The following is an 11,563-nucleotide window of genomic DNA, read 5'->3' as shown; positions in this document are numbered from 1 at the left end:
TTTAAACTGATCCAAATACTGATAGTATTAACAATTTTACTCAAATTCAACATCTTGAAGTATTGAATGAGTTTCCAGTATCAATTTCTAATCAGGCACCTCTACTGTAATGGTTATAATTCCATTGTAACATGTTTTATTCATTTAATGTTATTTTGTATTTGTGGGATAATACTATAAGAATCATTATTTTTCTCTTTGCACTCACCATCTCCATTATACTCTGAGTGCTCCGAAGGCAAGAAATACACCTTATTCATTTGTGCCTCCCTAGTGTCCAGCCCAGTACCTGGGACATAGCAGTTGAATTAAAAATGTTATTGAATCAATTGTATTAATAAGCTTCTTGAGGCCAGGGCCATGTCTTAGTCATTTTGCATCTCTGAAAGCCCAGGACAGTATTAGGCACATGGCAGATATTCAGCAGTCATTAATACATTGAGTTCTCAAGATAAAGAAGTAGGAATTCTCGTGCTTGGAAGGGAGTAGGCTTGAAAAGAGACGAAATCTGGGATGTGTAGGATCAGCTCTAGAAATCAAGGTGTGGCCCTGGTTTTGCCCATGACCTAAGAAGAGAACCCTGAACAGATAGTGAAGGTCAACACTGATCACTTCTTGAGAAGTACAGAACCGAGCAGAAGCTGCCCTGGAAATTATTGCCCAAGTAAGAGAAAAATGTGGACAGGGTCACCGCTGAAAAGGTGTAACTGATTCTGAAGAATGTTAAGAAAACTTTTATTAAACCATAATAAATACATAGAAAATGATGTTCTAAGGACTGTGCCAGATAGAGTCTGAGCTGTTACGGAGCTGATGTTACAATGAAGAAATGCATGAGGAAATGAATAAATAAAGCAAATTACCCTTTTTCTCTCATTCAGCAACCTGTGCATAGCTCTTTGTCTCTGCTCCATTTTCTTGTAAACCTCACTCAGATATTTCCTCTTGGACCCATTCAACTAGATGTTCTAATAGATGATCCCGCTGTCTATGACTTTATTATTTATTGTTAACTCCTCCCTTCTCTAGGCTTTTAAGTATTACAATACTATTTCCATCTGGTTCTTACATTTAATTCCCTCCCTACTCATATAAAGGCCTGTAGGTCGAATTTCTCTAAAGGTATGTTCATTAACTAATATGAGTTCAATCTCAATTCCAGTTCTTTAATCAGTGTTTAGATACTTCAATGTTTCCTCTCAAAGGTAAGCCCACTTCAGGTTAATCCTAAGGCTACTACAATGCAATTATTATGTTAACTGTTATTGTATTTTTAAAAATTATTAAACATGGGTTCAAGAACCCTTACTTGGTAAAATATTCCAATAGAAACAAACAGATATTTGTTAAACAGAATGAAATAAATTAGCTTAGTTTATCTGGTTATAAGAATTTGGAGGTAATAACAAAATGGTACTTCTTTTAAAGCATACTGCATTTCAGACTTGCACTGATTTAGAGTGACATCTTGTTCAACTGACCTAAATTGGTGATGCTTTGCCCTATTTATAGCACACACAGCTTTTGAATTAGGACCAAGAAAAGGGAAGGGGGACATTTTCTCAGGATTGATGTTTGTGATATTTTAAAACCAAATCACTTCAGAATTGGAACTGTGTTTGATCAGTTGTATTTTAACAAGTTCAACAGGGTCATGAGAATATAGGAAATGTCTAGTTCACATGGCCCCAAAGTTTCTTATCAGAGACTGAGAGGGTCTGGTTAAACTGCACCAAGATACATAGAGTTTTTAATATGAATTTTTTTTTTTTTTTTTTTTTTTTTGGGTATGCGGGCCTCTCACTGTTGTGGCCTCTCCCGTTTCGGAGCACAGGCTCCAGACGTGCAGGCCCAGCGGCCATGGCTCACAGGCCCAGCCGCTCCGCGGCATGTGGGATCCTCCCGGACCAGGGTACGAACCCGTGTCCCCTGTATCGGCAGGCAGATTCTCAAACACTGCGCCACCAGGGAAGCCCTAATATGAATTTTTAAAGTCATGTTTTAAAATACTATTTAACCTGTGCAAATGATTGTGAGAAACATTAAAACTGGTTAGAGAGTTGGGATAAAAGTTTCACTGATAATAGGCAATTAGCTATTATTTAGAATATCTGGTGATATAAGCAAGGGTGAATTATGATTTTTTAAGACTTATTTACTAGTCAAAATAATCAGTGAAAAGAGAGACTCGGATGGATCTATGGGTTAAAAAAAATCTGACAGTAGAGAGCGGACATTAAGAAGCCAATGTCAAATTCTGTGTTTATGTCCTAGAGTAGTGAGGAACTGCATAAACGTTGCTTTCTTCTATTATTTAAATCAATTTCAGTACTTGGTATTACTAGAGAGGAAACTACTCATCTATATTATGACACATCCCCGTGAGTATAGACTTCCCTTTAAGATGAGGTAAAGTACAGATTCACAAGATTTAGTCCTCAGGAAGGAGAGAAAGGTGGCTATGGTTGATAAGTGTCTTTGTGGGCAGGGTGTTAAGAGGGAGGGTGGACATGGTAGGAAGTTGTCCTGGGTACTGACAGGGTTATATTTGCACAGAACTGAAAAGTAAAGAAAGTTCACATTTGGAAACCCCAGTCTCTAGCTTTGTTCTTTGCTGGGTACCTCTATCTCTCCTCTCTACTGAAGTTGAAAAAAGTACATGCTCTTTATGTTCTCAGGAGATGAGTAGCCCACATAGTCTCTCTCTCCAAGCCATCCTGGTACTCATTCACACCCAGGTGAAAGTGATAAATAACAGCTTAAAATCTTACTTCTACTATAATGTAGCTAGGAATTTAAAAAATACACCAGATCTCAGGGAGACAATTTTGAAAGACTATCAAAGGGTATAAAAGAAGATCTTCCATAGAAGAGAGATAGATGGTAAATGCTCTGGGATGGAATGAATTTATGTTATAAAGATGCTAATTCTTCCCAAATTAATCTTTACATTAAATGATATTCTAAAGTTTCTCCTGCATTTTTCTAGAAACTTGACAAATCTATTATAAAATTACAAAAAGTTCATGAATAGCTAAGCCAGCCTTGAAAAAGTAAAGAAGGTAGACTTTCCTGTCTAGATATAATGACACTCCTCAGTAATAAAAAATATGGAACTGGCTCAAGAACAAAAAGGGAAAAATAAACCAGTGTAACAAAACAGAGAGCTCAAAGATAGCTACTTATAAATGGGAAATTCACATATGATAAAGGACTCACTGTTTAATAAACTGTGTTGGGAAAACTGGCTCGCTATGTGGAAAAATAAAACTGATTCCCTACTTTCCATCATCTACACAAAGGCATTAAAAACCTGATTGTGAAAGGCAAAATTATAGGATAGATAAAAGACAGAGGAATATCTTTGTGACCTAGGGATGGAGGGAGATTTTTACACAAAGCCTTGAGAAGCACAAACAATATAATGAAAAATAATGTTTTACATGACATCCAAATTACATTTTCTGTTCAACAAAGGACAAGTACAAAAAGTTAATAGACAGGACACAAGTTGGGAGAAGAGTTGCCTACAACCAAAAAGAGAATAATATATAAAATATACAGGGTACTCTTACAAATCATCATCATCAACACCAACGATAAAAGACCAAAGCCCATTAGAAAAATGGGCAATTGATGTAAACAATCAGTTCATAAAAGGAAACCCAAGTGGCTGCAAATGTATGAAAACTTCTAATTGAAACAACAATGAGATACCATTTTAAACTTCCAGAAGCTGGTAACATTAAAGCTGGATGATGCCAAAGTGTGGGTGGGGATGTAAGAAAGCAGAAAGCTTTCTTCACTGATGTGAGAGAGTAAATCAATGCTGCCTTTCTGGAGAGCAATCTGATGTATCTAGTAAATGAATTGATCTCTATGACCCAGCGGACCTACTCCCGGGCAACCGTTTCAAAGATATTCTCTAAAATTACCTTTAAAATGACTTGGAAGAGGTTGCTTAGTGCTGTGATGTCTGTGAGTGGTTTAGGTGCCCATCAAAAGGGGGACAAATAAGTAAAATGTGGAGACTCAGTATGGCACGTCACGTTAGAAATAGGAGCTACACACAGCAATGCAGATAGATTGCAAGACCACGGTGCCAAGTGAAAGATTAAGAAAGAGAACCATTCCTATAAAATAAAAATACACCCCCGCCACTAAACAACACTTGCTACTTGCTGTTTTACAAGGATGCATATATATTTAGAAATATATGTCAAATACATTAGAGCAGTTGTCTATGGCAGGCTTAGAGGTGGTGGTGGGTGACTGGTGCAGAGGGAAGGAGAATAATGACGGTGAGATCACACACACACACACACCCAGAAAGAATCTTGTATGGAACAGTGATCATGTGTGTTGTACTGAGGAGTATGATGAATACAGAACTTTTTACCTGAGATACCTAAAGTCCTACTTCTAGAGAGATGTGTACTTTAAAGGAATGCATTGTGGATTTCCAAGCATCGGCCAACGGGTTGGGAAAGAGTGTAATCATGTAGTCAGTGAATATCCATTGCCTGCCGTGTGCCAGGCACCATTCTGGGTGCTGGGGCTGGTGTAGTGAATGAGACAAAAAAGCCTACTTCTGGCAGAGGACAGAAAAAAACTTAATGTAAGTCTTTAATGTAAGAATAAAAAAAACTTAATGTAAAACTTTAATGTAAGTCTTTTAAGTGCTTTATTTCTGATCACCTCCATTGAGATAAGACTCTATGAAGCTGGTAGGAAAATGAGTTCGTGAACAAAATGCTTACTCACTGACTATAGGAAATAAAAAAATATTATACTAAACCTGGAATCTACAGAGACAAAGCAATTGTTTTCTTTGAAAAGTATGTAGGGTTTGGAAAATTTCTGGGATTTGTCTGTAAAAGCACTCTGGGCCCTAAAAGTGACGTCTTAGGGAAATGCTGGCGTATCAAGGTGGGAAAGCTAGGAGGTGGTGCTTTGTGGGCTCCTATGGTGGTTAGGTAGTTCTCAGAAGACAGCACTGGAAATTAGATAATTGCTGATGTCATATTTTTCACACACACTATTTGTTGTCCTGGGGGCTATAAAAGCAGCATCTTCTACCTTCCCATCACAAGCAGAATCATTGAAATCAACAGGTAAGTCCTCCAACCAACCTGGTATGCTTGTTTGTTGTGTGTGACACTTCTTGATACTTACTTTTTTCCTTTATGTTGTTTTTGCTTCTTGTTCTCTTGATACTAGGTTCTCCTTCCTTAGTCACCAGTTGCTCGAGTTTGTGTTGTCTACGATGGCTGCCCAGCAGAAATCTATGAGCTCTTCCCTTATGGGGACTCTGGCGGCCAGCTGCCTCTTCCTCATGGCCCTGTGGGTGCAGGGAGGAGCGGCTGCACCCATTGTGTCCCACTGCCTGCTTGACAGGGCCAACTTCCAGCAGCCTTACATCACCAACCGCACCTTTGCGTTGGCTCATGAGGTACTCATCTCACTCTTTCTCTCTTTCACATCCTTATCTACCTAGAACCTGAATAGTTCTTAAAGTTTCTTCAGAGCACATCTAAGATCTTTAAGAAACCAACATTTATCTCTACTGGTAGACCAGCCATCATATTCTCTGTCTCTTCTGAGACTTTGTGGAGATCTTCCATTTTGGCCTTTAGGATGCGTACATTGAGTTTTACCCTGAAAGGAGCCATTTAGTAGCCCATCTGACTATTTACTTTTCCATTTATTCCTCTAAGTGTTATTTTATTTTACTTTATTTTTTGAAGAGAAAGAAAGTGACATTTATTAAGCACTTACTATGTTATGAACTCTATGCTAGGAGCTTTAAATCCAGTTTTTTAAAAAAACTGAGGTATAGTTGATTTACAATATTATTTAAGTTTCAGGTGTACAACATAGTGATCCACAATTTTTAAGGATTTATAGTTATTATAAAATATTAGGTATATTACCTATGCTGTACATTATACCCTCGTATCTTATTTATTTATTGAAGTCTAGTTGATTTACAATGTCGTGTTAGTTTCAGGTGTACAGCACAGTGATTCAGATATATATATGTGTATATATATTCTTTTTTAGATTCTTCTCCCTTATAGGTTATTACAAAATATAGTTTCCTGTGCTATACAGTAGGTCCTTGTTGGTTATCTGCTTTATATATAGTAGTGTGTATATGTTCATCCCAAGCTCCTCATTTATCCTTCCTCCCAACACCTGAGCATTATTTTAACCTCATGCACATATCTGAATCCTTTCTTTAGTCCTTATGTGGCTGCTCTAGGGAGAGGAGATAGAGTACAGCTCTACTTACAGACATTTCTTCTAGCTCCTTGACGTCCAGGCACTTAGTCTTTTCTTCTCTTCCAGGCTAGTTTGGCAGATAACAACACAGATGTTCGTCTCATTGGGACCAAACTGTTCCAGGGAGTCAACGTAAGCCATAGGCATGATGCCACTCATGGTTATTTGCAGCAGTGGTGAGGATGGGTTGGGTCTTCTGAATGTCGCCTAATATGAGCCCTGGTGTTTCACTTTCACCAACAGATGATGGAGCGCTGCTATACGCTGAAGCAGGTGCTGAACTTTACCCTTGAAGAGGTGCTGTTCCCCCAATCCAATAGATTCAAGCCCTACATGCAGGAGGTGGTGCCCTTCCTGGCCAGGATCAACAAAAAGTTAGACCAATGTGTAAGTTCCTTTCCCAACCTAAGTCCACCCGCTCCCAGGTGCCCACCCTCCCTCTTTCTTTTGCATGGAGCCCTTTTCTTTCCCACCTTCGTTTTTTGCCCCTCCCATGCTGGCAGTCAGAAGTGCCTCGGTAACATCATTACAGGAATCCTTGGGAATCACAGAACGTTTACTTTTGCTTTAATTGAGTCACACTTTGAGTTGATGGTGATGGACAGGGTCTGAAAGACCACATGAGGCTTATTTGTCCCTGGGAAAAACCAATTCGGGTTATGTGAGATGAGGGAGGAGTCGGGAGCTGTAAGGAAAAATGCCAGTTGGTGCAAATGAATCCACCGAGTATGAGTTGATGGAGGGAGGGAACTGGAAAGAGAGAAAGAGGGAAACAAGAAGATTTACTATTTGGTGGTGGGAGGGTGAAGACTGCTGCCCTTTTGATATGGGAAGTGACAAAATCAGAGGTGTGTGAACTCGATGCCTCTGAACATTTAAAACTATGAAAAAAGATTTGAGTGGAGTGAGCAGAGCAAAGGGGGCCTAGTATTTATTGAGGAGGGCCCTGTTCACATAAGATGTTTTATGTATGTTTCTTGTTCTGAGCACACATTTTTGATGAGGTACAGTTATGGTTTTATTCTTGACAGGATTTGCATAAACCACTCCACTCTTTCCACAAACTTCAACCTCAGTAGGGTTTCCCAAAAGTGAAGCGAGGTCCCATGTAATAGAAATGACTGGACTTTGGTGTCCAAGGAAATTCAAGAGCTCAGAAAATCTAGGCCACTGGTGAAATCTAGGTCATTGTGGGCAAAATTGCTAAGAACATTAATTCCAGGTGAATGGAACATACCTCATTTAGGGGTGCTGAGGTTCAAAAAGCTTCAGTACAACAGTGTTAAAATTGTTACTCTGGTTTTCATTTCGTAGCGTATTCAGCGTGACAACCAGAATATCCAGAGAAATGTACAGAATCTGAAGGACACAGTGAAAAAGGTACTACTAATAACTATTAATGCTAAATCATTTGATAGAAGAGACAAATGTCATTTTCCTTTCCTTTCTTTTCTTTCCTTTTTTTCCCCCCATGTCATGATTTTTTACTTGATTCTCCTGCCATTGGGTTGACTATATAGGTGCATATGTGTATAGATGTGTCTATATGTTTATAAGTCAATTTCCAAATTTTGTAAATCATAGAATTCTAGAACTGGCTAGGAACTTAAATCATCTAATCTCATCACCCCATATGCCACTCACTGGCAGAGCCAGAATAGAATGCAGGTCTTCTGAATCCCATCCAGGGCAGAAGCAATGGATATTATGTTTAGTCTCATTAATTCTAAGGGAAATTTAAGATTCCTACTGATTCATTTAATCTGAAGAAGCATTTGTTCAAAACCAGAAAAGTGTCTGGGGGCAAATTTACTTGAAGTCATTCATTTGAAGATTTAAAACTTGGAGAAATATACCCAGAACAACCATCACAAAAGAGCTGGACTTGCATGTAGGATGAATTTCTGGAGTGATTGATACTTACATTTAACTGTTATAATATAATACCCAATATCTATTGATTTTAATTTAAAAGCAAGAGTGAACAACCCCCAGTTTCTTTTACACAGTTTCAAATAGAATGAAAATACTAGTAATGGATTCATTATAGGGAAATGAAAGTCCAAACTGGAAACCCTCTTTTCTTCCTCTCTCCTTTTCCTTCCTTTCTAGTTTTCTCCCTCCTTCAACAATGCCCTAGTGAGCATCTATCTGGTATAGGTTAGTGTATATTTCGACAGTGAAAGATATTGTCAGGTGACCTATTTGGGGAAAAGAACAATGGTGGAAGGTTCAGGCCAGCAACTGTGACTCATCCAAAAACCAGAGGTATGATTAGTAGCAGCAAAAGTGATGATTTGGCAAGCAGGTACAATGAAACCTCAGAAACGTGTAGGCTCTAGTTGATGGAATTCTCAGGAACAAGTGTAACCTCAATTCCCCTTTTTCCATCTTGATGTTTTTTTATAAAAAGTCTTTCTTCCTGAACATGCTTTAATGAACTTGTCTGGTTCTTCCTTTAATAACTGAAGGATTTGTTGATTTTCATTGTGAAGATCAATTCTCTTCTTATAGAATCATTAGCTAGACGTGGAGGGCTGAATATTAGCATGCCATAGCCAAGAAGTACTTTGTGCTTCTGCTTTGAAAAATCCCCCGTGTCGGCTTACTTTGCTGTTTAGAAAAGTGAAGAGTGGGAGAGAAAAATCTGATGGTGATCTGTGTGGGAAAACAGATTTTAAATCTTTTAATCCATTTTGAGAGAATTGACTTTCATATTTGCAACCGGTTGCCACGTGGAAGAGTGGTTATGCTTTTTTTTTTTCCCCTTTAGCTCCAGAAAGCATAGTGAGAGTAATGTTATTCAGACAAATCTCAGCATGAGGAAAAACTGGTCAACGCTCTCTGAAATGGGAGGGTTGTCTTGGGGGTAGTAATTCCCTGTCACTGGAGGTAAAAGCAGAGAGAAGGCTATAGCAGAATGGATGACACACAGTAGGGCAAGAGAAGCTTTAAAATTCTTTATAATCTTGGGAGTCTTTGAGATATAAAAATTATCTCTTGCATTATGTCAAAGGAAGTATGGAAAGATGGAATAGTGGAAGAAAGCAGGAAGAGAAAGGAGACCGAAATCTGGAGGACAATGATGACTCAGGGTTGTTGATTTCTTTGAGGCAATCTTGAGCACATTTAATAGATTAGATGAATTTCAGAGGAGGATGATTTGGACTTGAACCTGGGTTCCCTCTCCCATGGAGTCTGAAAGTCTCATTTGCCTACTGCTTGGAAGGAGAAGGAAAGAAGGGGCGTTAGAAGTCGTATCTGGCCTTCTACTATTAAAGCAACTGGATAGGATGCACTTGATATTTTCCCCATAAATGTGAAAACCTGTTTTTTCCACCCCTCGGTCAAGAAAGTGGGAACAGAAAAAGCCCATGTGTATTGGTAATGTGCAGTTTTGATTCAAGGCAGTTTGAGCTAAGTGGTTATACGTAACTGATTGGTCATAGACAGTAGTGGGTCTAGGAGGTAGGGCAAGGCAGGATGAGTGGCATTCTGAGTCCCCCAGATCCCAGCACAGCCTCCACCTGCTTGCTCTGGTTAGGAAGTGGTTTGAAACATCATCAGCTTAGACTGATGCCCACAGGTGCCCTCTCAGTTCAGAGAGCCGTAATTTTAAAGTCTTTGGCAAATCACGTACGCTTGCTAAAAGAGTATTATTACTGATCTTTTACAAAAGGCTAAACCTTGCTTTCTGTCCCGGCAACCTAACCATCTCATCTCCCTCTAATTTGTTCCTCTTTAGAAAACGTGGTATAAATGCTGAAATACTTGTGTGTTCTTATTTTCACAGCTTGGAGAGAGTGGAGAGATCAAAGTAATTGGAGAACTGAATTTGCTGTTTATGGCCCTGAAAAATGAATGCACTCATCCAGGGCAAAGCTCGGAAATGGATAACTAACACTTCTTGCCTGTTAGAAATAACAATAAGATCCCCTGAGGTTTTCTTTTATCAAAAGAAAAAGGGGAAACCAAACTCCACAGCCCTGTGTGGATTCTAAACAAATCCCTACTTAGCTTAAAAAAGAGAACAATGTCACTTGTATCCATACGACCAGAAGGTAGACCTTCCAAGCATTACGAGATCTATTAATAACATTTTATCATAGTTGGTGTTTTATACACAGAAATTTAATTTTTAAGCAGTTGTCTATTTCCCCACAAAAAAGATTACTTCCCTATCTCTTTAGGGAAAAAGCCCCTAAGTAATTTCATTTCCATAATCAATAATTTATATTTATGAATTAATTTATTGTTATAAGTACCTGTCTTATTTATGTCATTTTACTAATATGGGTTTATTTATAGAAGCATTATAAGATATTTCTACTTAATCATAAGGGTAATATTAATATTTGTGGCAATAATTATGGAGCTATGTATGATATGTTTATTTTATCTCAATAAACACTTCTGTATCCTAAATCTTGTGGCTTTGTGATTTTTTTCCCCTTTAATGTTACCACCACCACCAACATCATCATCATCATCATCATGATGTAATCATTTCTATTTGCTAAATGGGCCCAGAACCTGTATAAATGATTTTATTCCTGACTCTAAGCAAATGAGGTGGCTATTAGTATTATCCACATTTTACAGATGAGAAAACTGAATCAGAAACATGATAAAAAACATTGTGTCACTATAAGCAGTGGACCCTTATTAAAGCTAGGTCTATCTGATTTCTGGGGGATCTGTTATACTACCTATATAGATTTGTTATGTTGATTCAGCATGTGATTCTGAAAGGAAAACGGTAAGACATTGTAAAGAATCCATCTGCCTCATTAGCAATTTGCTAAAAGGAAGGAGTAATGCTGCTGGGGGAGAAATACGTGTCGCCTCTATTGCTGTAGATGAACTGCTTTTAGTTCTACGTTGAGCTTGTTAGGAAGGGCATCCTCCAGTTTTCCTGTAAGTCAGGGAAGTAAAAGGGGAAGCTGACTTAGTCTGGGGAGTCTTATCTGTTAGTGGAGTTTAGCCCTGGTAGAGAAGTCTGTGAGTGGAAGATGAGCAAGATGTCATGAAGCACACATGAGGGGGAAAGCTGGATGTCTTCAAGGTTTGTACAATGGTACAGAGAAGAGAGAGGAGAGATAGAGATAAAAGTTGGACTAGTTCTGTCTAGAATAATGGACAAATGACACCAGCACTGAAGCATGTATAGGTCTCTCCATAAAAGGCGAAAGCCAGTGGTCAGCTGTCTAAAGTGTTTCCTTCTCCAGAAAATCAGGAACCCTGGGACTATTCTACAGGTCACTCGCCAATTATTTGC

General features: G+C 38.6%; 1 protein-coding gene across 1 annotated transcript; it reads left to right on the top strand.

Annotated features, from left to right (window-relative positions):
• Nucleotides 1-5,266: 5,266 nt before the first annotated feature.
• On the top strand, nucleotides 5,267-10,186 carry IL22 (interleukin 22). Its single transcript, XM_059080577.1, has 5 exons — nucleotides 5,267-5,452; nucleotides 6,352-6,417; nucleotides 6,529-6,672; nucleotides 7,600-7,665; nucleotides 10,079-10,186. The coding sequence occupies exons 1-5, from the start codon at nucleotides 5,267-5,269 to the stop codon at nucleotides 10,184-10,186; spliced, it is 570 nt and encodes a 189-aa protein (XP_058936560.1).
• Nucleotides 10,187-11,563: the final 1,377 nt, after the last annotated feature.

Source organism: Kogia breviceps, chromosome 12 (genome assembly GCF_026419965.1).
Source record: "Kogia breviceps isolate mKogBre1 chromosome 12, mKogBre1 haplotype 1, whole genome shotgun sequence".
Classification (NCBI taxonomy): domain Eukaryota; kingdom Metazoa; phylum Chordata; class Mammalia; order Artiodactyla; family Physeteridae; genus Kogia; species Kogia breviceps.
The sequence above is the reverse complement of the archived record's forward strand: the minus strand, read 5'-3'. Positions and strand labels throughout refer to the sequence as shown.

What these genes read in the sequence shown, in the direction of transcription:
- IL22 (XM_059080577.1), top strand. Translation starts at nt 5,267, where the DNA reads ATGGCTGCCCAGCAGAAATCTATGAGCTCTTCCCTTATGGGGACTCTG. An exon ending in ACAAAAAGTTAGACCAATGT is followed by an intron (nt 6,673 to 7,599) that starts GTAAGTTCCTTT and finishes TTCATTTCGTAG; the next exon opens with CGTATTCAGCGTGACAACCA. An exon ending in TGAAGGACACAGTGAAAAAG is followed by an intron (nt 7,666 to 10,078) that starts GTACTACTAATA and finishes TTATTTTCACAG; the next exon opens with CTTGGAGAGAGTGGAGAGAT.